We start from the raw sequence: 27,930 nt of genomic DNA on the forward strand, positions 1-27,930 counted from the left end.
GAAGACTTTTGTTCTTGTCATGAAAGTTTATTTTTATTCTGTACTGAACACATAAAACCAACACCATTTTTTGCCAGCCCAGTAAATAAATCACCCTGTTCTTGGCAAGTTGTGTCAAACTTTATCAATGAGGGAAAAGTCATCCAATCATCTTAATGTGATGGGTTAAATCCCCCCCCCCCCATGTGTGTGGAAGCTGTGTCCTCCCTGTCCACAATAGACTGACTTTGTTCCAAACAGAAACGCTTTGTGTGAGAGAGTGCGCGTTCGTGCCAGCCAGAGTGAAGATACAAGGTCAGTAACCCACTACGCATCTAACGCACTGCAAACCAGCAGCACACATGAAAAAATACAAAACAAGACTTGATCTCTTAATAAAGCTGCAGCTGATTATTGCTAGATAAGAGCTGAATGACACCTAAGCCTAAACCTCAAACTAGTGTATGACATGTTACTTTATTTAACTATTTATTCACTGTGGAGATGACGGTATACTTATGTGAGGATTTCACAATGGATTTATTATTATAAGCTCACAGGCCCCGTTTGCCAGGCATGTGACCCAGACTCGGGACAACCGTCCTGACGGGCCACATGAGCTTCTGTTATCCTGCTTTTTACCTGCGTTAAGCTGATGGAGTGATAAATAACACAAATATCAGATGCTGCTGGAAAAAGTGAAGCTCACTGTGAAGAAGATGATGTGAATCTACTGTGACAGGAAGAAGAAAGGAGGGGTCTGCTTCCACTGCACCAAGGAGAAGGGGCCAAGGAGCAGAGAAAACACCTTAAACTACACTCGAAGGTAGGACCACTAATAATCACCATTTTCTACTTTGTTTAGATCATTTTGAATATCATCTTTTGGATATTAAGTACAAAGAATTGGAGCTCATTAAGACACTTTAGAGTAGCATATAGTGTATCGTCATGTGAAGGGGTGCTTTAGTCCTTACAGCTGTTGGTCAAGACGGCTCTCAATGGAAGTCAAGGTTTTAATGATGTCATAGTCTGAGTTGAGAAGTGGGACGGGTCTACAACTGCATCAGCAGATTTGTATCAATGAACACAAGATTGTTCAGCTTTCACGCCTTTCAGATGACTGGCATGAATTTGCTTCACTTTTTATGTGGCGATGTTTCAGTTACAAGTGTGATGTGCATTTCACTTTATGAACTACGTATCTTACTGAATAATGTCTGGAAATTAACTTTAAGTTTCCCTTAAATGTTGCACATAGCACTAAATATCCCTTGGTCTTTATATTTTTTTTGGATTCAACAGCGTGGGCTCTGTGAATGGTAATGTAATATATCTATATAACAGCAATTTAATGGATTGCCATGAGAATTTCTACAGACATTCATGGTCCTCAGACGATGAATCCGAGTGAAATGTTTAAACAATTAGGCTGAATTGAACTTGGTTCAGACATTCATTTTCCCTTTTCTTTGGTGATCCTCAACAGTTGCCACCATCACATCGTCCAATACTTTGTTTTATAACCAAATACTTCCAAAACTAAATACAAAAACTCTATTAGTTAACATTACATAACATGTTAGCATGTTGAAATGAGCATTTAACTTCAAGTACCTCTGTACCTAAATACTGTCTCACAGAGCAGCTAGCATGGCTGTTGAATCTTATTCTTGTTACAGGATGCTCTTGAGAAAATATTCTGTTTCTGTGGATTACCGTTACCTCACTATAAAGTCAGAATCGCAGAGAACTCGAAGTTTGTGAGACAATAATGTTTTGATAGCACAGTGGTGATGACTCAATGCAGCTCAGTGTCCCGGAGTCTCTCTCTGGCCTTTTCTTGTGAGCCCCCTGATGCAGTGACGTCAAAGTGCAAATGAAAGGTGCTCCGAGTCTGAAAAGGCAACTTGTGCGGTCGAACATTCCCTCCCACATGCCATCTGCTTTTACCCGAGCCCTGGGCACACGTGCCAAAGGAGACCCGCGAGCATAGAGACCTTCTTGTCGCCACTGAGCTGGCTCTGTCCGTCCCTCTGCCTCTTCACTGTGCAATCTGGTGCATGGCACTGATCATTGCTCACTGCCAAGCCTGCTTTAGTCCAATGTATGGGGGATGTCAGGTTGTGTCTACGTCACAAGTGGTCTGATACTCTTTCCAAATATGAATGAAAATATGTCAAATCCTTTATGATGAGGAATATGTTTATACAAACTTTTCAATTTTAAGTTGGATTCATGATTCGACTTCCAGATACAAATCTTCATTCCAAGTTTAATTTCATCTGTAGGTAGAGCCACCTCATTTTATCCCCCCTCCTTCCTCACCACCAGGCTATTGTTTGGCCCAGTCAGTGCTGGTTTGTATATGCAGCGCTGTGTGGATGCCTGGAAGCCTACACAGATCAGGACTCTGTCGACAGCCTTGAGATGTCTTTTGTCTTACACAAATACAGCTTCTCCTGCGACTTTGGCACTTTTTCGAGAAAAGAAAACTGCTGCTTCCCCCAATAGGATTTTCTCAGCTGAATGGTAATGACCTTTTCCTCCTCTGGGGATATGCATGTGAATAGCTGAGTGTAGAAAAAAAAAAGTCTTACAAAACAGAGAATAAGTTCTAATTGGTATAATGGAAAATCTGGGAAATCTGAAAATACAGGTGGTGTGAGAAGGGAGTTATTAAACATAAAGTATTTCATAGCAGAAGGTCAACAGTACAAAGTAATAGCCAAATTGTTAATGAAAAACATTGAAATGCCTATTTCCATCCTTTGTCAGAGCTATTATGCTGGAGTCATGTGACTTGAGATTTGCCACATGCAAAATTCATATGAGAGAAACAAACATTGCTTTCATTCTCTCCAGTCAACAATAAAGCCCACATTTTCATGTCATCAAAACCAACAAGAATGCAAAAGCTTGTTGCTTTGAGAACTAAAAAAGCCAGGCTCAAGAAAAATATGACCTGCCTTTCTCAATCCAATTCATGTAAAAATACCCCAACTGTAATGAATCCAAACCTTAATTTGATTTCTGGAGAATATCCGCTTGTTTATTGTGTGAACAAACTTTGAGACTGTGTTTCATTGAGAAGGATTGTTGAGAATCGTGAGAGCCTTGTCGGAACAGTGATGTGGGTGAGGAGTGGGTGGAGTATGGCGCTCATTCATTATTCATGAGATGGGTGGGCAGAGTGTAAGTGGCAGTGACAGACAGAAACTTTATTACTGAAGTGCATCAACTCTTCTAGGGGTTCTTGACCTGATATCTGAAGGACAGAGGCTCTAATTGGTATACTGCATGAACAAGAATCATTTTGTTGAGAAAAATCGTTGGAATTATTGATGCGTTGGGGAAGCCAACGAGATGGGGAGGACAGAGCCCTGATTTGAGAGCGGTAGGTACTGACAACTTGTTGTTCTAGTCATACTAACATGACTTGTGGTTCATTGCATATTTACATTAATGATGTGGTAAACAAAGATTTGAAAAGTCATCTAATAGAACTACATATTGACTCCACAGACATTCAGGGAGTTCATTATCATGACAGCTTGAGACACAGTTTAATCACCTGTTCTTATATTTGTGTGATAAACTATTCTCTTGGAGAATGTGATACAGTGGTGTGATCTAAGTGGTGGAGATGTTAGTGGTGGGAATAACTAAGTACATTTATACTCAAGCATTGTACTCAAGTACAATTTTGAGGTATCGAGTATTTTCATTTGATGCCACTTAATGCTTCTACTCCACTACATTTCAGAGAGACCTTTTTTTACTTTTGACTCCACGGCGTTTACCTGACAGCTATTACTTTCCAGATTAAGAATTTTTAAAAAAAACATTGAAGCTACAATACATTGTGTAGAGGGATTATCCCCTCTAAACTTTGAAATGGTTTCATTTGTTTGACATTCAAAGGGTTATTGAATTATTCAATATTCTACAAAAAAAAAAAACAAGATTAAAGGTTACTCCCCAAAATGAATACCAATTTATGTATCAGAACTTTTTTTCTTCTTTTCTCTCCCATTTATCACAACAGAACCCCTCAGATTAACTGTGTGACTCTTTGGAGGCGGCCTGACCCCTAGGTTGAGAAACCCTTGATTGAACTACAACTAGCCACCTCGACTTACAGCAGTAAAAAGTTGCCTAAACATTAGTGCATGAGTTATAATAATGTAATTGTAATTGATGTATAATAAAACAGTTGAAGGAGACATTTTTGCATTTCAGCAGAATGAGTGCAGAATGTAGTTTTACTTTTGATACTGGAAGTACATTCTACTGATACTATATGTTCTTTTCCTTGAGTAGGATTTTGAGGGACTTTTACTTACTAATGCCACCATTCTTACATTGCGGTATTACCTTTTCCACTACTGTGCAGATGATTTGTGAACCACTAATACAATCCATTGTAAGAAGTTTCATTTACAGTAATTTGTGCTGGATTTTATCTGCATGACATGACTGTGTTGTAGATATCCTGTATTTTTCTTAACTCAATTTGAGAACAGGAGAGCTGGTGAAGGAATAAGTTGCTTGGTTCCATGTACTGTAAAGATGGGGACACTGGTCGAACCAGCACTGCTGCTTCTTTTATGGCAGAGTGTTTGGGCTTTGGACATACCTCTGGAAAGTGAGTCAGTAACTTAATGTGCATGTAATTTATGATACGTATTGTCTTAAGCTATACGTCTCTAATAAACTAAGCTGATTTATTTCTCTGCCTGCAGTCAGACAGCCCCCGACCATCATAAAGCAGTCGATGAAGGAGCATATTGTTGACCCCAAAGACACCATGGTCATAGAGTGTGAAGCCAAAGGAAACCCTCATCCCATGTAAGAGCTGATGTAGCCCTCTGAAGAGTTTTGTTTAACACTCGTATAATCATCTGCAAACCACCTCACTGTCTTCTTTTACACTTTTTACTCAATAATGAAGTTTCTCATGGAGACGTAATGGGAAGTATTTCAACGTGGCACGTGATGCTCAAGCTTCGATGCGAAGGCGTTCAGGGACTCTGGACATCTATGCCTGGAACAATCCAGAACAGTATGAGGCAGAGTATCAGTGCATTGCCTCCAATGAGTATGGATCTGCATACTCCAACAAGATCAGACTACGGCTATACAGTAAGATCATTATTGGGCCTGTTAGAGATCAAACTATTTATTTGTAAATATAAAGTGGCCTCATGGTGTGCAGTGACACAATATGGACATTACTTTGGAATGAATGCAAACTATTTCAATTAAACACGAAAGATCTATGCAGCAGCATTTTTTCACATTTTCTATATAATATGTTGTGTAGTGGACGTGCAAAGCATGAATGTCAACTTATTTGATTTGTGATGATACTTTGCTTCCGGCCTACACACTTTAATTTGACTTTCTTTGAGAATTCAGCTGCATTACTCTTTACTGTTGAGTGGATATTTTCTTAAAGTGCAAGAAGAATTATACCAAAAATCAACAACAAAAATACCTTGAAAATGAAAGGCTAAGTCAAGCTATATTGTGTATTGTGGCATTGGTAGTAACCCCTATGAAAAGACCAAAACTAATAATGTGTTAGTCTGTCCTGCAGTACTTTACAACATCCCTACCCTGTTTGTAGCACATACATCTTTAAAGACACAAAGTCACAAATATATACTTTTTCTTTATTTAAAAAGCTGTAGTGTAGTTATTTTTTAGCAGATATTACTCAAACAGGAGTATACAGTGTATTTAATAGGGATTATTTTCAGCTTCAGATTTGATGCTAGTGACGGCAGGACGGTTTAGGTGAGATTGACTCAAAATAAATTACGGTGAGGCTTACTGATGAGTTTAAGTTACAGAAACAATACATGATGGTCGGATGAATTCACTGCCTGTTTTTAACTTTTCATGAGATTCTGAGTATTACCAGACAAGTCCTACAAGATACTATAATAATATCTGATAGTGGATCAGCTCAGTTATTTATATGTTGCCGTTCAGATTTGTAATGTGTTCTGTACTGTTATGAAAATAACAAAACCCAACCTTGCTGCTCAGTGGAGACATGTAAACCTATGTGTTTGTGAAGGAGCTCCTGTTTGGCCAAGGGAGGTTCTGGAGCCTGTGGTGGTCAGCGCTGGCTTGCCTCTGGTCCTGTCCTGTGACCCGCCGGTAGGCCCGCCGAAACCTGAAACTTACTGGATGTCCAGCTGTAAGAGTCTCTAAATGTTTGAATCAATAAGGCTCAACAAGGAGTCATTTTAATGATCCGCCAATCAAACAAGCTTTCAAGAATTCTAGAAATTCCTGTGAACTGACTTTATTTTTCACACCATCTCAGGCTCATATGCGAGACCTTTCAACTGGCCAGTTCAGACAGCTTTCCCCACCATGCAGCCTGTGCGGCCGGACCGCAGGGTATCTATGGGAGTAAACGGAGATCTGTATTTCTCTAACGTCCTGTTCAACGACTCTGCCGCCGATTACTGCTGCAATGCCCGCTTCCCCTACAGGAATGTCATCCAGCAGAAGATGCCTGTGGTCGTTAAAGTGCTTACAAGTGAGTATGATTGTGTGTTCACAGTGTCCATTTTCTTTTTGGTTCGCAAAATATTACTTCACAGTTGTAATGTGCAGTGGTGGAAAGTAACTAAGGACATTTTCTCAAGTACTGTACTGAAGTACAATTTGAAGTACTTGTACATTATTTTATAATTCTACTCACAAGCTACCCAGCAGTAGTTAATATAAAAATAAGACCCATCTTTACCAGCTGCAACATTAAAGTAATGTACACATAAATGCATCAAACATTATAATTCAATATCATAATATAAATTGTTGTAAAATGGGTCGTTCTGCATAATTAGTACTTTTTTATATTTCAACAATATTTTGATGCAGGATTTTTACTATATTTCTACACTGCGGTATTGCTACCTTCACTTAAATAACTTTTACTTCAACTACTGGTAACCTGCAAGCTTCATGTGTACACTTCAGATATGGGCCTAACCTAAAAGCTCAGCAAATTACTAAATGCAATGGATGTACATGAAACGAATAATACAGGTTCGATTTAGAGACCTGTGGGAGGAGGTTTGTCTTGATTCATGGCGGGGCTCTTTGGCCTGTTGTCAGTCAGGTGAAACAGTTTCTATTCGTACCCTGTGGTAATTGCAAAAGACCAATGAAAATTAAAAAATAAATAAACATGCACTCCATGCAGAACACTTAAGAAGATATTTGATTAGTTGTATTTCTTATTTTCTTATGAAGATTTTCCTGTTTACATCTTCATACTGCATCTCTGTTTTCTGCCAAAAACACATCAATTGGGAAATGATTAAAGGTTTACAAACCAAAACTGTTCTGTTCATCTATAATACCTTGACTCTAACCAAACTGATACACTCATAACAATATATTTTTTTCCCATTAACTCCTTGTGTTTTTTTGTGATTATTATACTTATAAAATGGACCGTTTTGTTTTATGTCAGACTGTACCCTAAAAAGACTCCTTGTTTGCTCTGACTAAACGTACTTACTGTGGTGAGTGTGTGCACTGCTTCAGCTGTCCTCTCTTATTTTCTGAGTTAACTTGTTTCATGGTCAGACAGGGTTTGTGAATGCGTGTGACTGATGTGTTCTGGTTTGTTTTGGTTTGTTTCCTCTGCAGCTCGCACAGTAGCCGAGGCTGCCCCCACCTGGCTGTCTCCCACAGGCTCGTCCAGCTCCATACTGGTCCTGCAAGGGGAAGAACTTCTCCTGGAGTGTATCGCTGCAGGAGTGTAAGTGTCAACTCAAGATATTCTGCAACTCAAGGTCTTTTTTTAATAGAATATCAATGTTACAGTTAAAAAAAAAAGCCACTTTGTCTATATTCTCTCTTTGGTATCATTTTTACTTTGCTTTCATGAAAGTGGTTCTGTGTAAAGCCTTGTTTATCATCATCAAGGCCAACTCCTCGTATTACATGGACCAAGAATGGTGATGACCTGGTGGTATCGGCCCGCACGAAAGTAAAGAACTTCAACAAGATGATTCAAATCCCAAAGGCGTCTTTTGATGATGTGGGTGAATACACTTGCGCTGCTACGAATAAGATTGGATACATTGAGCGCACAATAACCGTCAGGGTCAAAGGTGAGGGTCACTTTCAGATACGATTTGTCATTATCTACTTCACAGTAGTGTTGAAACAACTAAATGACTTGTATTTGACAGCGGCTCCCTTCTGGCTGGAAAAACCCACTGATCTGGTCTTGGCCCCCGAGGAAAATGGACGCCTGTTGTGTCGTTCTGATGGGGCTCCGCGTCCCACAGTCAGCTGGTTCATCAACGGGGAACCTATTGAAAGTACGATTTTGGAGTTCATGCGTACTGGCTGTCAAAGTGAATCTAAATAACTTTTGCCTGTTTTGTTTTTTCCAGCGGCTACACCTCAGCCTAACAGACAGGTGTCAGGAGACACGCTGACTTTACAGAGTGTGACCGCTGCAAACACTGCAGTCTATCAGTGCAATGTTTCCAATCAGTTTGGCTACATGATGGCCAACGCTTTTGTCAACGTGCTACGTAAGTTACCACACAATTATTTTGGAACTGTAATATATCAGGTGTCTTGGTGATTTGGTACATAACAATGAACAAAGTGCAAAGGTAACATTAAAGTAGAGACACAATATAAAAAGATAAATGTACATTAGAAAATAAAAGAAATACGTTAAAGATAAATCTGTTTTTAAAGTGGAAGAGCTCTACAGTTTTGTGCAGGAATGTGTAAAATATTGACCCATGGATGTGCAAGTGTTAATTGTATAAAGAATAATTATTAATAATAATTATTATAAATTATCAATGTTTCTCTAGATGCAACGCCGCGTATTGTTGGGCCCAGGAATGAACTCATCAAAGTGATAGAGGGCAGTCATTCCTTCCTAGACTGCCGCTACTTTGGTTCTCCGGTACCCGAGTTGCGATGGTGAGAAGACGCTGTTAGAGAATTTAATAGTGTTCAGACATTAGCTCACAGTTTGTGTGTGTGTGTGTGTGTGTGTTCGTGATTCTGCCCAAACAGGTCCAGATATGGACAGGGTACTCTTGAAGGAAATCGTTTTAAGACCCACAGTAACGGGACTCTGGAGATCAAACAAATACGGATAGAGGACCAGGGAACTTACCTGTGCATAGTCAGCAACGTCGCAGGAAGAGATGAGAGTCAAGTCCGAATAGAGGTCAAAGGTGAGGGTCACAGTTTTATACAAAAAATATTTTACTTTAAATTCTTTGATTGTGTGATCCATCATGTGTTTTTGCATCCACTCTTCTCAGAGCCCACTTTAATTGTCACAAGACCACAGAGCATGAAAGTCATCCGTGGAAGCGATGTGCGCTTTGAGTGCGGTGTACAAGCAGATGTAACTACTCCCGTCACAACCAACTGGATGAAAGACAAAAAGCATGTCACTCTTGGCTGGAGGTATGTCATTTTATGAATTAATTATTTCTATTATTTAAATTTTTGTTTTAGTGTGGACCAATCAGCGTCTTGAGCTCACCAGTTAGTACTCTTTTGTATCCTCAGGATCAGTCTGGATGAATCAAATCTGGTCATCAGTAATGTAAACAGAGGTGATGAGGGTAATTATACCTGTGTCATCAAGAGTGAGCTGGACCAGAAGTCTGCCTCAGCACGCCTAATGGTGATGGGTATGGCATGTTTAAAATAAATGACATTTCATCAAGCATACGGCATGTTTGGCTCTTTAATTGTTTATGCATGTTTGTGTGTAGACCGTCCAGATCCTCCCACTAAGTTGGAGTTGTCCGATCCATATGAACGCAGTGTAAGACTGAGTTGGGTAGCTGGATACAGCAACCACAACCCTATAACAGGTAAGAGCTATTCAACTGAATAAACTCACAGAAATAAGTCTTGTTTTTAGGAAGTTATTGTTGTATTTATCATACATTTTCAGCATTTCCATTGATTGCTGTGTTACAGACTACTTAGTGCAGTATGATGATGATGACTGGTTGCCTGGTAAGTGGAGAAACCTCTCAACATACCCAGGGAACCTCAACTCTGTCATTCTGCATCTTACACCTTTCACCTACTATGAGTTTCGGGTAATCGCCATCAATGAAATCGGAATGAGTCGCCCCAGTCGTCCATCCTCGCGCTTCCAGAGCAGCGGTGCTCGTGGGTTTGATTTTTCTTAAATACACACTTGTTTGCAGACACATATTTTAAGATAGCAAACAGCCACTTGTGTAGCACATTTTCAAGGAACAGTTGGACATTTTGGGAAATACTTTGTTTTCTTGCAAAGAGTTAGATAAGAAGATCAATACTACTCTCATGTCTGTACACAGACATTCATGCTATGGTATGCTAACATCTCCTGGCCAGAGCTTTACATTTATTTCAATACATAGTGGTATCAATCTTTTTATCTAACTTGCAAGAAATGTAATAAGTGTATTTCCTGTAGTGCTGGACTCTTTCTTTAAAGCTAACATCTTACCACTGCATTGGTTTTCCTGCACAGCCCCAGATATCATCCCAAAGAACATAAAGGGTGTGGGTACATGGAGGAATAACATGGAGATCAGCTGGGAGGTAAAGAACCAAAACAAAAACACTTTCATATTCATCTTGACTGTTGAATATTTTAATTTCTACAACAATCGATCTATGTCCCTGTTGACCATGCTTTCAGCCTCTGACCTACAGAGAGTGGAACGGGCCCCACCTGAAGTATCTGGTGTGGTGGAGAAGGAGAGAATCCCGAGAGGAGTGGAAGAATGCAACCACTAAATGGCTGAAGTACTACATCTACGATGCAGATACCTTCACTCCGTATGACATCAAAGTCCAGGCTGTCAATGACTTTGGGTTGGGTCCAGAGTCTCCTGTTGTCATCGGTTACTCTGGGGAGGACCGTAAGTGCCTAAATCCTCTGCATTATATAGATGAGGACCAAAGACAGGAAAAACTAACTTCATGTGTCTTTTGGGGAGTCCGGTGTAGACAGCGGATATCCGGGCCAAGACTTCCTTTTTTTCCGTGCGCTGCTCATTGTTAACAGTCTGATTAGCAACTTGAGATGCCGGACTGGAGTTGGGAGTTGAGAGACAACGTGTACGACCAGATTGTTTCGCAAGTAGCCAGTTCACGAGCAATTTTTAACCCGATTAAAAGCTAAATCATCGTCAGATGATAGCCAGTGGGTTCTGAGATTACATTTCAGCCGCCTCTTTTGCTCTCCACACCGACTGTTTACCTGCATTCAACCAAAGCCTGCTTGAATGTAATTGGTCAATACTACTCGGAATCCAGAAAGCTTCCGATATCAAAATATTGTGCCGTTTATAGAGACAAAATCTCTCATAGCTCATATGAACCCTGTTAATGTGCATCTCTTCATATTAAGATACACTTTTTCTTAAAGTATGCCATGCATGTAAGGGTGTTAAGTGTTCAATTTGGAAATTTGGTTGAGATCTGGTGACTGCAAAGGCCAAAGCATATGATTCCCATCATTTTCATACACATTAAACCATTCAATGACCAGTTCTGACCTTTATGGACACCTCTGATGTTATGTTTCTCCACTTAATTTATTCAGGTTTTTCTTTTCATTTAGTTACTCCTCTCTGAATCCTAATCCACAGGGAATCATGAATGGTTTCAGACGAATAAACCACTCACACCTCTTATTGTTTATAATTAAGTTTAGTTTTTTCTTATTATTTTTTTTACATCATGGGGCCAAATAGTCCTTCTCATCACCTCTCTGTGTGTTCACTGATGAGCAAAGACAATGCCATCTCTGTTTTCCTCAGGTCCCTTAACTGCACCCCTGAACCTGAGAGTGTCTGACATCGAGAACACTCAGGTGACTTTGCACTGGGATTCAGTGACACGCGGCTCAATGATGGGCGAACTGAAGGAATACAAGGTGTGTCTATAGTACATGTTTTACTGGATAATGGCCTTTGAATAAAGCTTGCATGTATGATGATAGACAACAATAGAAATTGAGAACACACTGTATGTTTTGGGAGAGTCCACTGTCCATTTTTATAAAAGCCTTTCTGTTTCTTTTTTTGTTTATTTGTTTGTTGATTTGATTTGTTTCAACTGATTTTAACAAAAAGTATATTGTTTTAAGAATGTTTTGGTTTTTTTCACCAATCATTTTTGTGATAATTAGCTCAGGTGTTTGAGATGTGGCTCATGTTTTCAGTGGTTGTTACAGCCCATGACTTTAGCATAGAGATGTTGATGTAAATGAACAGAACTTAACAAAGCATACATACATAATGAATTATTGGAATTTTGTCTTGAAAAATTGCTACCAAAAACAGCAATACAGTGCTTTCAGCATCATCACAATGCTGGGTTTGTTGCTTCTCATCTCTCAGGCCTACTATTGGAGGGACACCAGCCAGCTGAGGTGGCTGAGGGTCAATAGAGGGATGAAGTCTAAAGCGTTTCTAGACAATGATCCAGAACCCTCTGGGGTCCTCACTGGGCTCATTCCCTATAGCAACTACAAGCTGTATATAGTCGTGGCAAACAATCGATATGAAGGGCCACCCAGTAATAGTATCCACTTCTCAACGCCTGAGGGAGGTAAGAAAAAGTCACAAATTCAACAACCAAGGAACAAGAGAACAAAGCTTATGTGCGTCGTCTCCTGCTGTGTTTTTTGTCTGTAGTACCATCTGCTCCCAGATCGTTCAGGATCCAACAGCGACATCTAGACAGTATTTATGTCGACTGGGACCTTCCAGCAGAACCCAACGGTGTCGTTACTGGATATTCCCTCAAGTACCAGACAGGTACCCAAACCCAACATCTGAAACACTGTCAAATAACTCACAATTTAGTTTTCTGCACTGTGCCTGGGAGAAACAGCAAGGCTTTAATGATGGAAAAGAAAAACTCATTTTACTAATGCAACAAAGATTTCCACATGGCACTGAAGTCCACATCCCTGTAGCACATAATAGCACACTTAAATATGCACATAAAAAACTAAATACCACTGAAGTATGTTCTTGAGAGGGTAATGAACACTTGTGCGGGCACTCTCCGAGCAGGTAAGCTACTCAACAACTCAGTTGTGTGCACGCTACCGGCATCAAGGGTGCTCCTAACATACTGGAATGTCCACTCTCTCCACAGTGAATGCCACCAGGGGAGAGGAGTTGCGAGTTGAGGAGTTCACTCCAAATATAACAAGTTTCTCACTCCGGCGATACGACCGCTACACTCGCTACAGATTCTCCGTGGCGGCACGGACTCGGATCGGGATAGGGGAATGGCATACGGAGGAGTCGCCCCACTACACCACTGAAAGTACTTTACTGCTTCGTGCAACACATTTGGTGGTCTACCAAATAAACACTTTGCAGTGCTGAGTGGATGCTGACTTTGATGTGTGTGCACATATTTGTGTGTGTCTCAGCGTATGCTCAGGACCAGGTGGACATCACCACTCAGGGCTGGTTCATCGGGATTATGTGTGCTGTGGCTCTCATCGTGCTCATCCTACTCATAGTCTGCTTCATCAAGAGGAGCCGAGGGGGGAAATACCCAGGTATACATTGGTGATTCCCCTTACTATGCCATGCCCAATAGCACCACACTGTAGCTCTTATTACAGTGTAGCTTGTTGTAATTTCAGTACGGGAAAAAAAAGATATTTCATTGGAGCCAGTGGATGACAAAGATCAGGAGGGATCATTTGACTACAGGTAAGCATTACAGTGGACAGAAAAAGATACTCATTTTTGAATTTAGCACTTCTTATTGTCAAGTTATCGGTCTTATCTACTGAATCTTTCCTGTTTCCAAGGTGTGCAACAGCATGTACTATTATTTTATAATAGCGTGGTAATAATACTCATTATTTATCACCTTATTTATGATAACTCTTTGATCACACTTGAATTATTTTCTGTTTTTTTTCTATTTACTCTACCTTTTCTATCTAAACCTTTATTCTCCCCAAACCTCAACCCTGTTCTTTCCCCACTGAACCACTCAAGGTCTCTTGAAAGGTATGAAAAGACTAAATATTGACACATTGATACTTGTTTGGAGCTATAAATGAAATATTCATAACATAATATTGGAACTGTAACAAGCATTTTATGAGTGGATGATAAATGAAATGAGATAAAATCATCGATCCTGTCACACAAATGATCTCATACAAGCTCTCTTCATATTCTAGGATAGCACGAATCTCCACTCTGCCTTACCCCCGGCGGTATGTACATGACCATCTTAAATGTATTGATACATCAGGTTTAGTTGAACCCTTCATCATTTATTTCTTCTAGTGCTGACATAATGCACCAAGATTTTATTTGTTTGCACTGTTTTGTAGAGAGGAGGAAAGGGGGATTCAAAGAGGCCATCTGTCCAGGGAGGCAATGATGAAGCGATCAGACAGTGACGACAGTCTGGTGGACTATGGTGAAGGAGGCGAGATGCCGTTCAACGAGGACGGCTCGTTCATCGGCCAGTACACAGGAACCAGGACAGACGTCAGGGAGTTGGACTTTGGTGCAAGTCTGGAGCTCCACTCTCCAATGAAAACCATCTACTCCCTGGCGTAAAGCTCAAAATTCAAACTGCCTCCCTGTTTGTCATGTGACTTTACCGTGCTTGTACCCTCCACCTTGAATTAAGAACTTGTGGTGCTTGTGGTTTGTCTGCAGAAGGGAACAGCCGGAGTCTGAGGTGCTGTAATCCCCTGTGCCGATGCAGATTAAGCAACTTTCCTGCATTTAAAGAAAATGGCAAAATAGTTGGGACAATACTAGAGATGAGATGCTTGTTCATCTGATGAAAAGCAAGCTTTACCTTTTGTGTTTTGTATTGCATTTCCTGTAAATAAAAATGCTGTGTGTTTGTGCTTATGCATGAGTACATGTTCAGTTATCCTGTCAATGGAGAGACACTCGCTGCACATCAGAGGAGACAGAAGTGGATCAGTTTATCATGTTGATAAAAGCAGTTACAAGGACCAACTTTACTACTGTTTTTACATATTTTTCTTTCAGCTAATTTCAATAATCAGATTTGTGTTTATTTTACGTGTGTTGGCTGTTTAAAATAAGGGCGGCATACCATACTTTTACGATCAAGGAGGCCAGAATATACTCCCTGAACTTAGATCACATGCTCTTTGTTTTGTACGCTAGAGTTTATGGTGCAATGTGAGAACATAAAAGTGTTGTTGGTGATAGCTGGAGGATTATAAAATATCTCCAGGCACTAATGATTCATTTGCACGGTCTGTTTGCAAATTGTTCTCTGCTGGGAGGCAAGAGGTCAAACCTTTTAGGGAATCATAAAGCCGCCATAAACCAGCTGTAAAATCAGAAGTTGCTTATGTTTCTCTATGAACTTGACTTAACTGTATCCCCATTTTCCTCACGATGGAGATGGGTAGAAATCATTAATCTTGATGTAACAGCTTTAGTTTATTTGACCCCTAACATTATCTGTGTATTACCACAGTTATGTCCTTAATGTAAATAAAGTGGAAATATTTATTTCTAGCATGTTTGTTGTGACTATGAATGTTGAATTCAGCTCCTTTGTTTCCTAATTTTAAAAGGAGTGATTTATTAGTCTTTGAATAGAATTAGTCTTGAACCTTTTGCAGGTATCTGTGTTCACATCCTCAGGACAATTTATCCAATGTGTTTCAATCACAGAATACCTGTGAGTGTAAGATAACTTTCATTTCTGTACGCTTCTTGCTACAACCACAAGCCGGCTAACTTTGTTGAGCATAAAGAATAGAAACAGGGAAACAGCTATTTTAGCTCTGTTCAAAGCTAACAAAAACTACCTAAGAGCACATGTACAATAATGACAATTCACTGTTTTACATGGGGTTGCTGGTCCTGTTGTCCCCCTTTTTCCAGTATTTGTGCTAAGCTAAGTTAGCTGGTTGCAGCTTCATATTTACCATAAAGATGGCAGTGGAATCAGACTTCACACCTTATTCTTGCAAGAAAGGGAATATGCTTATCACCCCAAGTGTTCCTTTAACTGTCGGCATCACTTGGTCTTTGAAACAGCTTAAAGCAAAACCTGAAAAGATATTTCTATCTTATTGAACTTTGGCCATTTTGTTGGCATTCAAGATAACACATAGTTACATCATCAAAGGATCATACATCTTAATGGAAAAATATATCTTATCTATGACGTCAACATTTATCAGGCCTCTGATATGATACTGTGATCCCTGATATTTTATTATTGCACCCCTCTGATTATAGGAGGGAACAACCAAATCATAAAGTATATAGATTAATATACAAGGCTTTTCCTTTGTTGAGTTCTTAGTTAATGCAATATCAAGGGTCATGACAAGGCCAGGGCAAACAACAACAAAAGTAGCAACTCATAATGTATAAACTGTGTGTGATGTAATAACTGAGCACAATGTAATGATTCAAATTAATAATAATAATAATAATAATAATAATAATAATCAGTTCAATATCATCAATCTGTTCCAAATTGATGAAGTCTCTTGAACGTGTGACAAAATTAAGGACTCCAAGAAATCCAGTGACCTGGACAAAAGAGAACCTTTACAGAGAATATGCTGATTTTAATAGAATGGGTGTTTCTTAGCATGTGAAATAATTGTTCCATGCATAAGCCTTCCAGTTATTTTAATATGAAGTTAAATTAGTCTCAAAACAGAAAACACACAAGTATCTGCAAGTGGAAAATTGTCCACGCGGGGAAGCATACAAGCTGTTCAAGACGAAGATGAAAAAAATGCAAGAAACCAGTGTCTTTGCAAATGTCATGCTCTGGAATTGTTTTTTTCAAGGATCAAGCGAGATGCATATCAATAGTTGTGCTGAAAATGAAAAGTTGGGTTGAGAAAGGTGTAAACATGATCAGTAACAACTAGAGGCTTCTAAAGTTGTTGTTACCATGGAAACCATTTCAATCCTAATGTCATATAAAATACAATGCATCACACCATGTGTTTAATTAGGTCATCTTATCTGCATGAATCGACCAGCTCCCTTGATCTGAGTGACTTTACAGAGGCAAGTTTACATAATTTAATGCACTCTGATCCAGTTTTATCTGGCAATAAAAATAGATACCATCTTAAATTCATGTCATCTTCAGCCTCTCACTGTAGTGTAATGTGACCGATTTCACAGCGACAAGTATCCTCTCCTGAAGGATCCATTGCACCTCACTGTCATGCCGCCCTGATCACACCTATAAAAAGGACTCCCAGGTAGATCATTGGCACATCCAGCCAATCACTGGCAACAGGTAAGCCTTCAGCACACAGGTTTTAGTAGCCTATATTTTATTATGTGCAGCATTACCTATAGTACAGCCTCTAGATGGTAAACTGGTTCCAGTCTACAAAAACTGTATTGCAATCTCATAAAGATTCATAATCCTTTATTTTTTTATTTTTAAGTTGCAGCTCTGAGGTAAAGACTACAACAACATGGCTCGACTAACAATGTTGGCTGGTAAGTTACATTCTTTCAGTTCATTCCTTCAAATGCAACTATCTTGTGCAAATGAACACAATTATAATTAAATGTTGTTTTTAAGGTCTGTCCGTTTTGATGTGTCTCCAGATGGGTATGCACTCATTATTTAACTTCTTTATATTACATTGTCATTTTGCTTCTTAATCCCCATGACCTGAAATAGAAACTCAACTCTAATCATTTTGACCCTCTCCAAAAGTGTCTTCTACCAAACTGGTGTGCTACTTCACAAACTGGTCCCAGTATAGACCAGGTGCTGGCAAATATCTGCCTGCCAATGTAGATCCCAACCTCTGCACACACCTGATCTACGCCTTTTCAATAATCAACCACGCTAACGAGCTGTCGCCCTATGAGTGGAATGATGATGTCCTCTACAAATCCTTCAATGGCCTGAAGAACAGGTGAGTTGTTGTACTTGAAATGGAATATTCCTACATTGTGGGACTGCTGCTTTTACAGTAGCAGTAAAGGATCTAACTTCTTCCTTCACTAATTCATTGCTAATCTACATGTTTATCCTGCACAGAAACCCCCAGCTGAAGACTCTGCTGGCTGTTGGGGGGTGGAACTTTGGAACAACACAGTGAGTCAACAAGGTTTTAACAGCAAGGCATCCTGAGGCTGTTAATTATAGTATGTCATATAAGAATGAGAACAACATCAACAGTGTAGCTATAACTTTTTTCACATGATTACAGATTTACCATCATGGTAACATCGGCTGCCAACCGCGAGAGATTCATCCAGTCTTCAATCAGATTCTTGAGGCTGCATGGCTTTGACGGGCTGGACCTGGACTGGGAGTATCCTGGAGCACGAGGAAGCCCACTGGAAGACAAGAAGAGATTCACAGGGCTCTGCCAGGTCAGTTTGTAAAATCGACACCTCCCTTAGTCCTGATCACCATTGGCATAATCCCACCTGATGCCGCACCAACACAGCATCCTTGTTTGAGATAATACAGCAATGTGATTATAAATATTCTCACACCGTACACATGATTAGCCTCAACTATTTCCTCTTACATTTAGGAAATACTAGCTGCCTTTGAAAAAGAAGCCGCTGAGACCAGAAAACCACGATTGCTGCTTACAGCTGCAGTGGCTGCAGGGAAAGGAAACATCGACAATGGTTATGAGATTGCCGAGGTCTCCAAGTGAGTTCCTGTGACGTAGTCATTTAGTTTCAAAGTCGATTAAAATAAATGAGTTTCTCTCTATTTTGTGACATCATGCTTGTCTAACAGGTTCCTAGACTTTATAAATGTCATGACCTATGACTTCCACGGAGCATGGGACCCGTTCACTGGTCACAACAGCCCTCTGCACCGCAGCTCTTACGATCAAGGCGACAACATCTACTACAATGTGGTGAGTGAAATTCTCAACAAAATTCTGTTATCATCCTCAGTACCCAACAAGCTGAATACCTAACAGGTATTGTTTTTTAAGACACAATGAGTAGGACTTTCCTAAAAAGAAATGCATAGCATAAATAATCCTTTAATTCCTTATAACCCACTAGAAGTGTGTGGAGTGGTCTGTAGGGATCCTGCCCTCTGCCTATATTTTCTCTTTTACTTTCATTTTGCTGTGTTTCGGGCTCTTTCTGGAAACCACCTCTATAAAATCATAGCGACCAGGTGCCAGATGATAAGCATGCATTCAAAAGTAAGCTATGAAAATGTCGAAAATGGTAAAAAGCCAAGCGGACAATGCTCGTTCCAAAACGAGTGATTCTGTAGTTGGCTTTCTCCTTAACCCAAGTTGAGCCGGGGAGGAGGGGCCAACTTTCAATGTTGTGTTAACAAACCCTACAAATTGTTCCTTTAAGACATGCTTGATTTTTTTTTTTTGCATTTTCTTTTCACAGGACTTTGCTATGAAATATTGGAGAGACCAAGGTGCTCCTCTTGAAAAGCTCATAATTGGAATTGCTACGTATGGACGCACATTCCGCACATCATCAGCAGCTAACGGTGTTGGAGCATCAACCAGCGGACCAGCCTCTGCTGGGCCCTACACCCGTGAAGCTGGGTTTTGGTCCTACTATGAGGTCAGTGAAGGTTCAACACAAGAGCAACAATAAAACACAATTTAATACATAATTAATATGAACTTAGCGCAAATTCAATTAATACAAGGTCAACATAAATTGTTTCAAACTAAGACATCAGAAATGTTGAGGGTGTTTAAAGATTATTTTCTTCCATTTTTACAGATTTGCACTTTCCTCCAAGGAGCCAGTCTCCACTGGATTGATGAACAAAGTGTGCCCTATGCCACAAAAGGAAATGAGTGGGTTGGTTTTGACAACAGGCAAAGCTATGAGATCAAGGTAATTAGTAACATAGCGTTCTCCACATCTATGCGTATGGAGATAATAAGAACAAAGTAAAAGTAGCATATCGCTATCACTACTTGCCAGCTATCGGTATCTTTGCGTTCTAAATGAGTACGTGCACTAGGTTCAGCTGATCACTATGAAGCTGCACAGACAGAACAAACACTTTTCAATACCTTGGATTGACCAGAAACGTTATGCTTTAGCAAACACAACTTGTCTGGAATATTTTCGCTGGGTCATTACAGTTGTTTTCTTTTGCATTGTCAAAATTTTTCATGTACACAACACAAAGATGAGCAAATATATACTTAACAGCAGTCACAAACACATTCACCACTCAGTTGGCTGAGTGCAATCTGCATGATAGAGAGTCAATCTACTGTCAGACTGAAGCACTGAGAGCAGAGCTGGATAACCCTATCAGATACTCAACAAAACAAGCTTTTATGGGAAATAAAAGATTTATTATACATGTATTAGATCCGTTATGTCATTGGATTATTATTAAAACAACAACACTTGCATTTTCAACTGAAGCACTTTCTCTAACGTATCTTCCATAGGCACAGTATTTCAAGGATAACAAATTTGGAGGAGCCTTCATCTGGTCTCTAGATCTGGATGATTTTTCTGGACAGTTCTGTGGCCAGGGAAAATATCCACTCATTAGTTATCTGCGCTCTCTTCTGGATTCAGGTAAATCAGACTACAACACTGCACAAAACGTAAATGTTTCATCATCTTCTATTGAATTTAAATTCATTTTTGTCTTACTAGATTTTCCACCTCCACCGCCTGTAACCACACATGTACCAGAGATTACTACAAATCACCCAGCCAACAGCACAACCACTTCTGCTCCAACCACTTCTGCTCCAACAACCACCGTTCCCCGAACAACTACCACTGACAAAACAACTACCACTGCCGAACCAACAACCACAGGTGTCTCTGGAAGTGGTTTCTGTACTGACAAGTCTGACGGCCTCTACACAAATGACATGAACCGCAACTCCTTTTATCAGTGTGTTCACAGACACACTTACATCCAGCTATGTCCAGTTAATCTTGTTTTCAGTAAAAGATGCAACTGCTGCGACTGGGCTTAAATAAATGTCTTCCTTCATGAAACAAAACTCTTTCATCTTTTTTGTCTTTTATTTAAAAAATGTTCCATTTGATTTAATTGTATAGACTTTTTAAATAAATAAAACAGAATTACATGATTCTGACATGAAACTTCACAAAAAGACTGCAGAACACAACAACATCAACTTGTTGCTTATGCACTCCACATTAGGGATTCCATTTGAAATGAATGATCTCCAAGTCGTATGGAAAACTATTTATGGACAAGATTGTGTTACTATATTAGTCTATTTTCTACTGTACTATACATTGAGACACACTTCTGGCTTCATACATCTGCCTGGCTTGCAGTTTATAAAAACAACATTCACTTTCTAGCAGGACACTGACCCTGAACACACATAGAATCTTTTCCTGGTCTGTCTAAACAAGTGCTGTGAAGTCATCTGATATCAAAGCCACAAAACATCTGCAGGCGAAACATGCTTTTAAAATGCTGAAATACTATACATTGAAAGCTTTTAAAGAAATGGGTGAATTGATGCCAAACAAAGTGTGAGTTGTAGATTAATACAAATGTCAGAGTCCAAACATTGAGAAATCATCTGCGACAGAATAATTCGGGTTAATAATTAAGTTACAATGATTTACTCACAAATTGTTTATTTTATCTGTGTGTGAAATGACTTTGACCAGTTTCTGTTATTTGGCTTTGTTGGATGACACAACAGCTGATAACGCAACAGCTTGAAGTCCAAAACTTCCGGATGTATAGTGTGTCATTTTGTTCCGAGTTAATCATTATCATAGTTTGTGTATTTTTCATCAACAAAAAACTATTCAGTGATCTTTTCTTGACATGACAAGAGCTCAGCCAGCCACAAACAACATGTGCAAGTTAATTCTAATTGCAGGTAAGGCACAATGAAAATGTTATTGTTTTTACAAAACCTGTTTTACCTAATATTTACTAACTACATCTGTAACTTTGAAGGTCTTTGTCTTTCCTTTGGCAGTTTGGGTGAGTTCATGAGTTAAATCAATAATTATTATTGAACAACCTTAGTAGCAACTGAACAAAGTCATTCATTTATCCTCAAAGATTAATAAATAATATTTCTGCTACTCCTTGAATAGTGTCGTCCTCCAGACTGGTGTGTTATTTCACAAACTGGTCCCAATACCGACCTGGTAATGGGAAGTTTATGCCTCTAAACATTGATCCAAACCTGTGTACCCACCTGATCTATGCCTTTTCTGGTATTAATGAGGCAAATGAGTTAGTCACCATAGAATGGAATGATGATGAACTCTATAAATCCTTCAATGGACTCAAACAGAGGTCAGTCCAAAATCATTTTTTTGCATTATCTTACTAAAATTGTTGTGTAAAATAGTGATTGGGGCAACTAAATTTATATATTCTCATAGGAATCCAAATCTTAAAACACTGTTGGCGGTCGGAGGCTGGAACTTTGGAACACAAAAGTAAGATATTTAGCACAAAACAATCAATTAAGATCAATGTTTTGTGATTATGTCTTCTTGAAAGCAATCTTTCCCCCCAAATTCTACACAGATTCACAACAATGGTGGCAACACAAGCCAATCGAAATACATTTATCCAGTCTTCTGTCAAACTACTGAGAAAATATGGTTTTGATGGACTTGATTTGGACTGGGAATACCCCGCTGCAAGAGGAAGTCCTCTGGAGGACAAGCAGAGATTCACGTTGTTATGCAAGGTCAGATCACAAATAACTGTTCTGGTGTTCAAATTACGTTAAACATGAACCACAAATTGACTTTACCATGTTTCTATGGTGTACAGGAACTAGTAGAGGCCTATCAGGCTGAGGGAACAGCAACTGGTCGGCCCAGATTGATGGTCTCTGCTGCTGTGGCGGCTGGGAAAGGAACCATTGATGCTGGTTATGAAATCGCAGAGATGGCAAAGTACACCAAAATGTTACTCCCCACAGTATCCCCATTATTAGATGTCATCGTGTTTTGGTGATCTTGATCTCACATCCATTTCATCAGGTACCTGGACTTTATCAATGTGATGACTTATGACTTTCATGGCACCTGGGAGAGTGTGACAGGACATCACAGCCCTTTGTACAACGGATCCCATGACACCGGGGACCATGTTTTCTTAAATACTGTGAGTACGGGATTCATTTTTTGCATTATTATGAATGTAATGGCATACACTCCTCTAATGTCAACATCCATACATTTCTTTGCATTATCTAAATCTGCGAATTAAAAAAAATATATAGGAAATGCCAAACCCTCCAATAAAGTTGAAATATCGGAAAACTCAACATTCGTATAAAAGTAGAAGATAGAAAATGCATCAATTTGCATTTTCTCTAGCAGATTTCTGTACATTTATTTAAATGTTCAATACATTTCATTGTATACTTGGATTTTGTTTGTCTCTTTGTGTTCACATTTCAGGACTTTACCATGAGATATTGGCGGGACAAGGGGACACCTGTAGAAAAGCTAAATATGGGCTTTGCGACATATGGGAGGGCATTTCGACTGTCTACTCAATCCAGTCAGGTTGGAGCACCAACCAGTGGTCCTGCTGCTGCTGGTGTTTTTACAAGGGAAGCCGGCTTCTGGTCCTATTATGAGGTGAAACTGGCAACAACTCACTGACTTTAACTCTGTCGATGTTAAATTTGTAACTGTATTTTACTAATAATATATAATAACACATACATATAATGTTATTTTATTATGAAGTTGTCACACAGAATTTCAAAGATGCTTAACGCAAAATTCAGAGCATATCTATTGCCTCACCACGGCTCTCAACACAGCAATGGCTGAGCATGCATCTCGCAGCTCACACTGCTAACAGTACTGACAAACATCAACAGTGTTGACAGAGCGAACAGTGTTTACCTGAGGGGGGATAGTGCCAGGCGTCAACCTCCGCATATGAAAAGTGAAGTCAATGCCTTAAACCTGCATTATTTCTAAAGGGGGTGAGTCCTCTGGTTGCAAAAAGAAGTCTGAATGTAACTTTGATAATGACCTTACTTCTTATTTGATTTATCTCAGTAAATATTGGAAACATTAATTTATGGTCTCAACCGAAAGTATCAAGTCTTCTTCAATACAGCATGATGTTCATTTAGTAAATTATGGTCCCATTTAAAGTAACATTTTAGAAATACATTCGGTTGTGGCTACCTTGTGATTGACAGGTTGTCTGGTCTGGGAGTTGTCCGTGTTTTCGTCATAGAACTTTAACCCTTTCACAATGTGTTTTCACTTTTGTAAAGTTAATTGTAACATTTTTGGTAATCTAAAAAGGTCTTATTCAACATTCCGTTGTACTTAGCTCCACCCTCTTTTGTCACTTCTGGTTGCAAAAAACTAAAATGGGTGCGGACAAAAACGAAGATGGTGAGAGGGCCAAAATGCCAAAATCAATGATTTATAAGTCATGGTGACTACGTCCACTTACAGTTTATGGGGTGGGCGCTACATTACCTGATTCATGCTGCCGGTCGAGACGGCTTTATCAGCTGTAAACGCTGTATGAGAGCAGTGCAGTGTGGCGGCGATGAGCACGCGCACATGCATGAACATGTTATAAGTCACGTGCACCGGCCCAGCTATGTAAACAAAAGCACAGTGAAGCCCAAATTATAACACACACAGACAAGGAGAGCAACTTCATTCTCTGCTCAGGTAGACATTACTCCACTATATCTTTACATAGCGAGTAGTTGTTCGCTGCTATATTAGTACTCTGAATATTGAATACAGACATTTTCATATATTAGTTTAAAATTTGAAATTGAACCCTCTACCATTCCTTTTCAGATTTGCACTTTTCTTCAAGGGGCCAGTGTCCAGCTGATTGAGGATCAGAAAGTTCCATATGCGGTCAAACAAAATGAGTGGGTTGGCTACGACAACAAAGACAGCTTTCAGACTAAGGTTGTGCTTCTACAAAACGTTGCTGATTTCTTTTGTCATACCAAATGTTAAATACAAAGTCAAAGTGAGTACATTGTTGTTGAAGTGTTTGTGTCGCTATTCATCCAGGCCCGTTACCTAAAGGACAACAGATTTGGAGGAGCTTTTGTCTGGTCTCTGGATCTGGATGACTTTAATGGACAGTTCTGTGGACAGGGATACTACCCCCTCATCAGCTACCTCCGCTCTCTTATAGCCCAGGGTGAGTAGCAATATTTGCTGCCGTATTTGTTTCTTCATGATCCACCCAGTAATTATTTTTTTGACACTTGTAAACCTTGACTGTACAGACTACAGAAAATGTACTATTATTTCTACAGATCTTCCTCCCCTTCCCACAAAAGAAACCACCCCAGATCAAGTGACTCCGTCTATAAACAAACTTCCACCTCACCCCACACCTCGTCCCAGACCAACAATCACTACTTCATCCAACACCCCAGACAATTTCTGTGCTACAAAGACTGGTGGGATTTATGCCAAACCTGAAGCCCCGGGTTCCTTTTACAGTTGTGCCAATGGCATCACCTGGATCCTTAACTGCACAGCTAATTTGCTCTTTGACGATGGCTGCAAATGCTGTAATTGGCCCTAAATGTTTGACAGGCTCTATCTGTTCAATAGTGAGCAAAAAATGATGTATGAATTTTTTGTTAAGATAATTTAACAATGGGAATAAAGTACCTCTGAGACCATAAATTAATTATCTTACAATTTCTTGTGAATAGTTGTTTTTCAAAAAAACAATTAACGCTTATTTAATGCATTACACACACAATGGTTATCATTACTAACAATTACAAGTGTCAACTTGTTTTTTTCAACTGGGAGCCAATTAAGTTGTTAAAAATATGCTGAATCACTAAAGTGGCCTTCATTTGGATCTGAACTCCACATCAGTAAAGTTTCGTGACTGCACGTTGCAGACAGACAGATAATTAAACAGGTGGAAAGTACCCAAAACTGCTTCTGTGGAAGTTAGGTGTCAGGAACACATTTTTTCATGATGAGTCACACACTGACTCACACAGTGAGAACAATACCACTGTCTCTGTTGTGGCTGGTAATTAATAATTTCGAAACACTGGATATCTGACTTTGCACCTTTATGGATAATTAAAGCACAGGTTTGTGGTATGATATCAAGTATTGATGCCACCACACAGTTATATTTAGCAGCAAAAGCCCCAGGCATATTCACACGTCATATTTAGATTCTCTATGACCAGACAACTAACCTGCCGCCAACAGTCTGGGTGTTTTTTTCTAACTAAGCAGACCAGCCTATAAATTGATTAATTTGAGATGGTTAATACTAAATTTGAGGGAAAGAATTAATTGAATGGTATATATGAAATAATTTGAAGAGACACCTTTGTATTGATATGTGATGATATGATGACATGACATGTTTAAAGGTGAATAGCATTAAAAAACTGACCGACCCCATCATGAACAAAATACTTTTATAAAATACTTTTCATTTTCAACAGCATTACTCCCCATTGTTTCATCTGAAATCACATAAATAGGCACTAACAACTGGTCAACTTGAATCGTTCTTTGCCACTTGCTGTCATGTAACTATGACTTGTGTTTTAACAATGCACAATGGGGTGTTTTTGCGTAGTGACGTCACACCAACACTAACTCTGCTCAGATGTTTTACTTGGTAGTAAGTACTAAGTAATTAAGTCATTATCATCCTTATTATTAGTCACAGGTGTAACTAATATTGTTGATGATTATGACGATGATCATGACTTCAATCAATTAAAGTTTCCAAGTTAGCTATGCTACCGAGCCAGTTTTCACAAATTAACACTGGAACTAGGCTGGCTACGTGACGTGGTTGTAGCTATGCTATGTCATTAATTAGACTACACCTTTACACTTCCTGCCCTGACATGTCAGTATTCCTGCCAAAAATACCTATTGTTTCGTCATTGAGCAGCCAAAATGATATAATGATGAACTTTATTTTTATGCCACCTTTCAAAACCAGAGTTACAAGGTGCTTCACAAAATAAAACACCAAACAATGTAGGTGTAAAGACAGCGAATCATAAAACAAAAAATGCAAAAACATTTAAAAGAACATCAATGAAATTTGAACAGGGATTTCAAGAAGTGGTCGAACACAGAGATAAAAAACTAAATGTAAAAAAAACAACATACCAAAAGTTAACAAATATTCTAAATGTCAGTCTAGAGCAGATTAAATGATATAATAATAATACTTATGAGAAACTGGTGTTTTTGACTCTCAAATTAAATTAATTGTTTTGTCCTTTAGATTTCTTAGAATCTTTGTGTGATGAAATTTGATTCCCCACAATTAAAGGGAGAATGAGATTTATTTTTACAGGCACTTGCAAATGACAAGGTAGCACAAAATGTAAACCAGACTTTGGTGTTCCATTTTTACCTTTTTACTTTTCTTAAACTTATTTTTTTTTTCTTTTTATGAAATGTAACAAAACACTGGCAACGAGAAAGATCTTGGGTAGATAATAATAATAATAAATATGAAAAAAATGTAAATCATACCCTCTGAACTAAAAAGGCAATCTGGTTTGAATTGACATCAAACACTATTACTATGTGGCACTGCTACTGCTGAGGACATCACTGGAGCTGGAGTTTATGGTGGTATTGCACTGGATTTGGATTATATTGTGATTTGTTTCTAATATATATAATAATAATATCTATAATAAATAATAAATAGGTGTTTAGAAACGTTCAATATAATGCATTCTATTATGACAACACCAGAAAGTACATTGTAAACATATACCACAGACGTGATGTCCTGGTGGGCAACGTCCCCAGTTATGAAAAGAGACCTTTGTTGCATTTCTTCTCTCTGCTCTTATTTACGGAAAAATTATTAACTAAAAATAATACTGACACTAGG

The 27,930-nt window shown here is 39.1% G+C and overlaps 3 protein-coding genes across 8 annotated transcripts; all 3 read left to right on the forward strand.

Annotated features, from left to right (window-relative positions):
* The first annotated feature begins 272 nt into the window (after window positions 1–272).
* On the forward strand, window positions 273–15,569 carry nfascb (neurofascin homolog (chicken) b). 5 transcript variants are annotated; one of them, XM_031845273.1, is made up of 28 exons: window positions 273–294; window positions 722–805; window positions 4,506–4,627; window positions 4,725–4,830; window positions 4,934–5,124; window positions 6,068–6,190; window positions 6,320–6,538; window positions 7,660–7,771; window positions 7,939–8,126; window positions 8,208–8,339; window positions 8,415–8,558; window positions 8,853–8,964; window positions 9,061–9,224; window positions 9,315–9,462; window positions 9,568–9,692; window positions 9,777–9,878; window positions 9,988–10,185; window positions 10,535–10,605; window positions 10,706–10,928; window positions 11,832–11,947; window positions 12,414–12,624; window positions 12,711–12,833; window positions 13,180–13,353; window positions 13,463–13,594; window positions 13,682–13,751; window positions 14,046–14,057; window positions 14,234–14,269; window positions 14,390–15,569. In XM_031845273.1, the coding sequence occupies exons 3-28, from the start codon at window positions 4,552–4,554 to the stop codon at window positions 14,619–14,621; spliced, it is 3,540 nt and encodes a 1,179-aa protein (XP_031701133.1). In that variant the 5' UTR covers window positions 273–294; window positions 722–805; window positions 4,506–4,551; the 3' UTR covers window positions 14,622–15,569. The 5 variants fall into 5 exon arrangements, with proteins under 5 accessions (XP_031701133.1, XP_031701132.1, XP_031701130.1 ...); XM_031845272.1 differs by lacking the exon at window positions 273–294 and having other exon boundaries at window positions 314–4,627; window positions 14,390–14,423; window positions 14,642–15,569; XM_031845270.1 differs by lacking the exon at window positions 273–294 and having other exon boundaries at window positions 314–3,376.
* Window positions 15,570–17,197: 1,628 nt separating this feature from the next.
* On the forward strand, window positions 17,198–21,044 carry LOC116382181 (acidic mammalian chitinase-like). 2 transcript variants are annotated; one of them, XM_031844994.1, is made up of 12 exons: window positions 17,198–17,331; window positions 17,486–17,540; window positions 17,626–17,655; window positions 17,764–17,968; window positions 18,094–18,150; window positions 18,266–18,431; window positions 18,599–18,723; window positions 18,814–18,937; window positions 19,440–19,622; window positions 19,788–19,904; window positions 20,477–20,609; window positions 20,691–21,044. In XM_031844994.1, exons 2-12 carry the CDS (start codon window positions 17,516–17,518, stop codon window positions 21,020–21,022), a joined length of 1,497 nt encoding a protein of 498 aa, XP_031700854.1. In that variant the 5' UTR covers window positions 17,198–17,331; window positions 17,486–17,515; the 3' UTR covers window positions 21,023–21,044. The 2 variants fall into 2 exon arrangements, with proteins under 2 accessions (XP_031700854.1, XP_031700853.1); XM_031844993.1 differs by lacking the exon at window positions 17,198–17,331 and having other exon boundaries at window positions 17,389–17,540.
* An 812-nt stretch (window positions 21,045–21,856) lies between these two features.
* On the forward strand, window positions 21,857–25,709 carry LOC116382213 (acidic mammalian chitinase-like). Its single transcript, XM_031845050.1, has 11 exons — window positions 21,857–21,916; window positions 21,997–22,023; window positions 22,140–22,344; window positions 22,434–22,490; window positions 22,582–22,747; window positions 22,834–22,958; window positions 23,046–23,169; window positions 23,469–23,651; window positions 24,855–24,971; window positions 25,080–25,212; window positions 25,331–25,709. The coding sequence occupies exons 1-11, from the start codon at window positions 21,862–21,864 to the stop codon at window positions 25,603–25,605; spliced, it is 1,467 nt and encodes a 488-aa protein (XP_031700910.1). The 5' UTR covers window positions 21,857–21,861; the 3' UTR covers window positions 25,606–25,709.
* The last annotated feature ends 2,221 nt before the right edge of the window (window positions 25,710–27,930 follow it).

This window comes from Anarrhichthys ocellatus, unplaced genomic scaffold, assembly GCF_004355925.1.
Source record: "Anarrhichthys ocellatus isolate YVR2014 unplaced genomic scaffold, GSC_Weel_1.0 scaffold5, whole genome shotgun sequence".
Lineage (NCBI taxonomy): Eukaryota > Metazoa > Chordata > Actinopteri > Perciformes > Anarhichadidae > Anarrhichthys > Anarrhichthys ocellatus.

Bases quoted from the DNA above. Each gene is read 5' to 3' on its own strand.
- nfascb (XM_031845273.1), top strand. From the start codon at position 4,552: ATGGGGACACTGGTCGAACCAGCACTGCTGCTTCTTTTATGGCAGAGT. The intron at 6,539-7,659 runs GTGAGTATGATT...TTTCCTCTGCAG, and splicing joins GGTCGTTAAAGTGCTTACAA to CTCGCACAGTAGCCGAGGCT. The intron at 11,948-12,413 runs GTGTGTCTATAG...CTCATCTCTCAG, and splicing joins GCGAACTGAAGGAATACAAG to GCCTACTATTGGAGGGACAC.
- LOC116382181 (XM_031844994.1), top strand. From the start codon at position 17,516: ATGGCTCGACTAACAATGTTGGCTG. The intron at 17,541-17,625 runs GTAAGTTACATT...GTTGTTTTTAAG, and splicing joins TCGACTAACAATGTTGGCTG to GTCTGTCCGTTTTGATGTGT. The intron at 19,905-20,476 runs GTAATTAGTAAC...TATCTTCCATAG, and splicing joins GGCAAAGCTATGAGATCAAG to GCACAGTATTTCAAGGATAA.
- LOC116382213 (XM_031845050.1), top strand. From the start codon at position 21,862: ATGACAAGAGCTCAGCCAGCCACAAACAACATGTGCAAGTTAATTCTA. The intron at 22,748-22,833 runs GTCAGATCACAA...TATGGTGTACAG, and splicing joins GATTCACGTTGTTATGCAAG to GAACTAGTAGAGGCCTATCA. The intron at 22,959-23,045 runs GTACACCAAAAT...CCATTTCATCAG, and splicing joins GAAATCGCAGAGATGGCAAA to GTACCTGGACTTTATCAATG.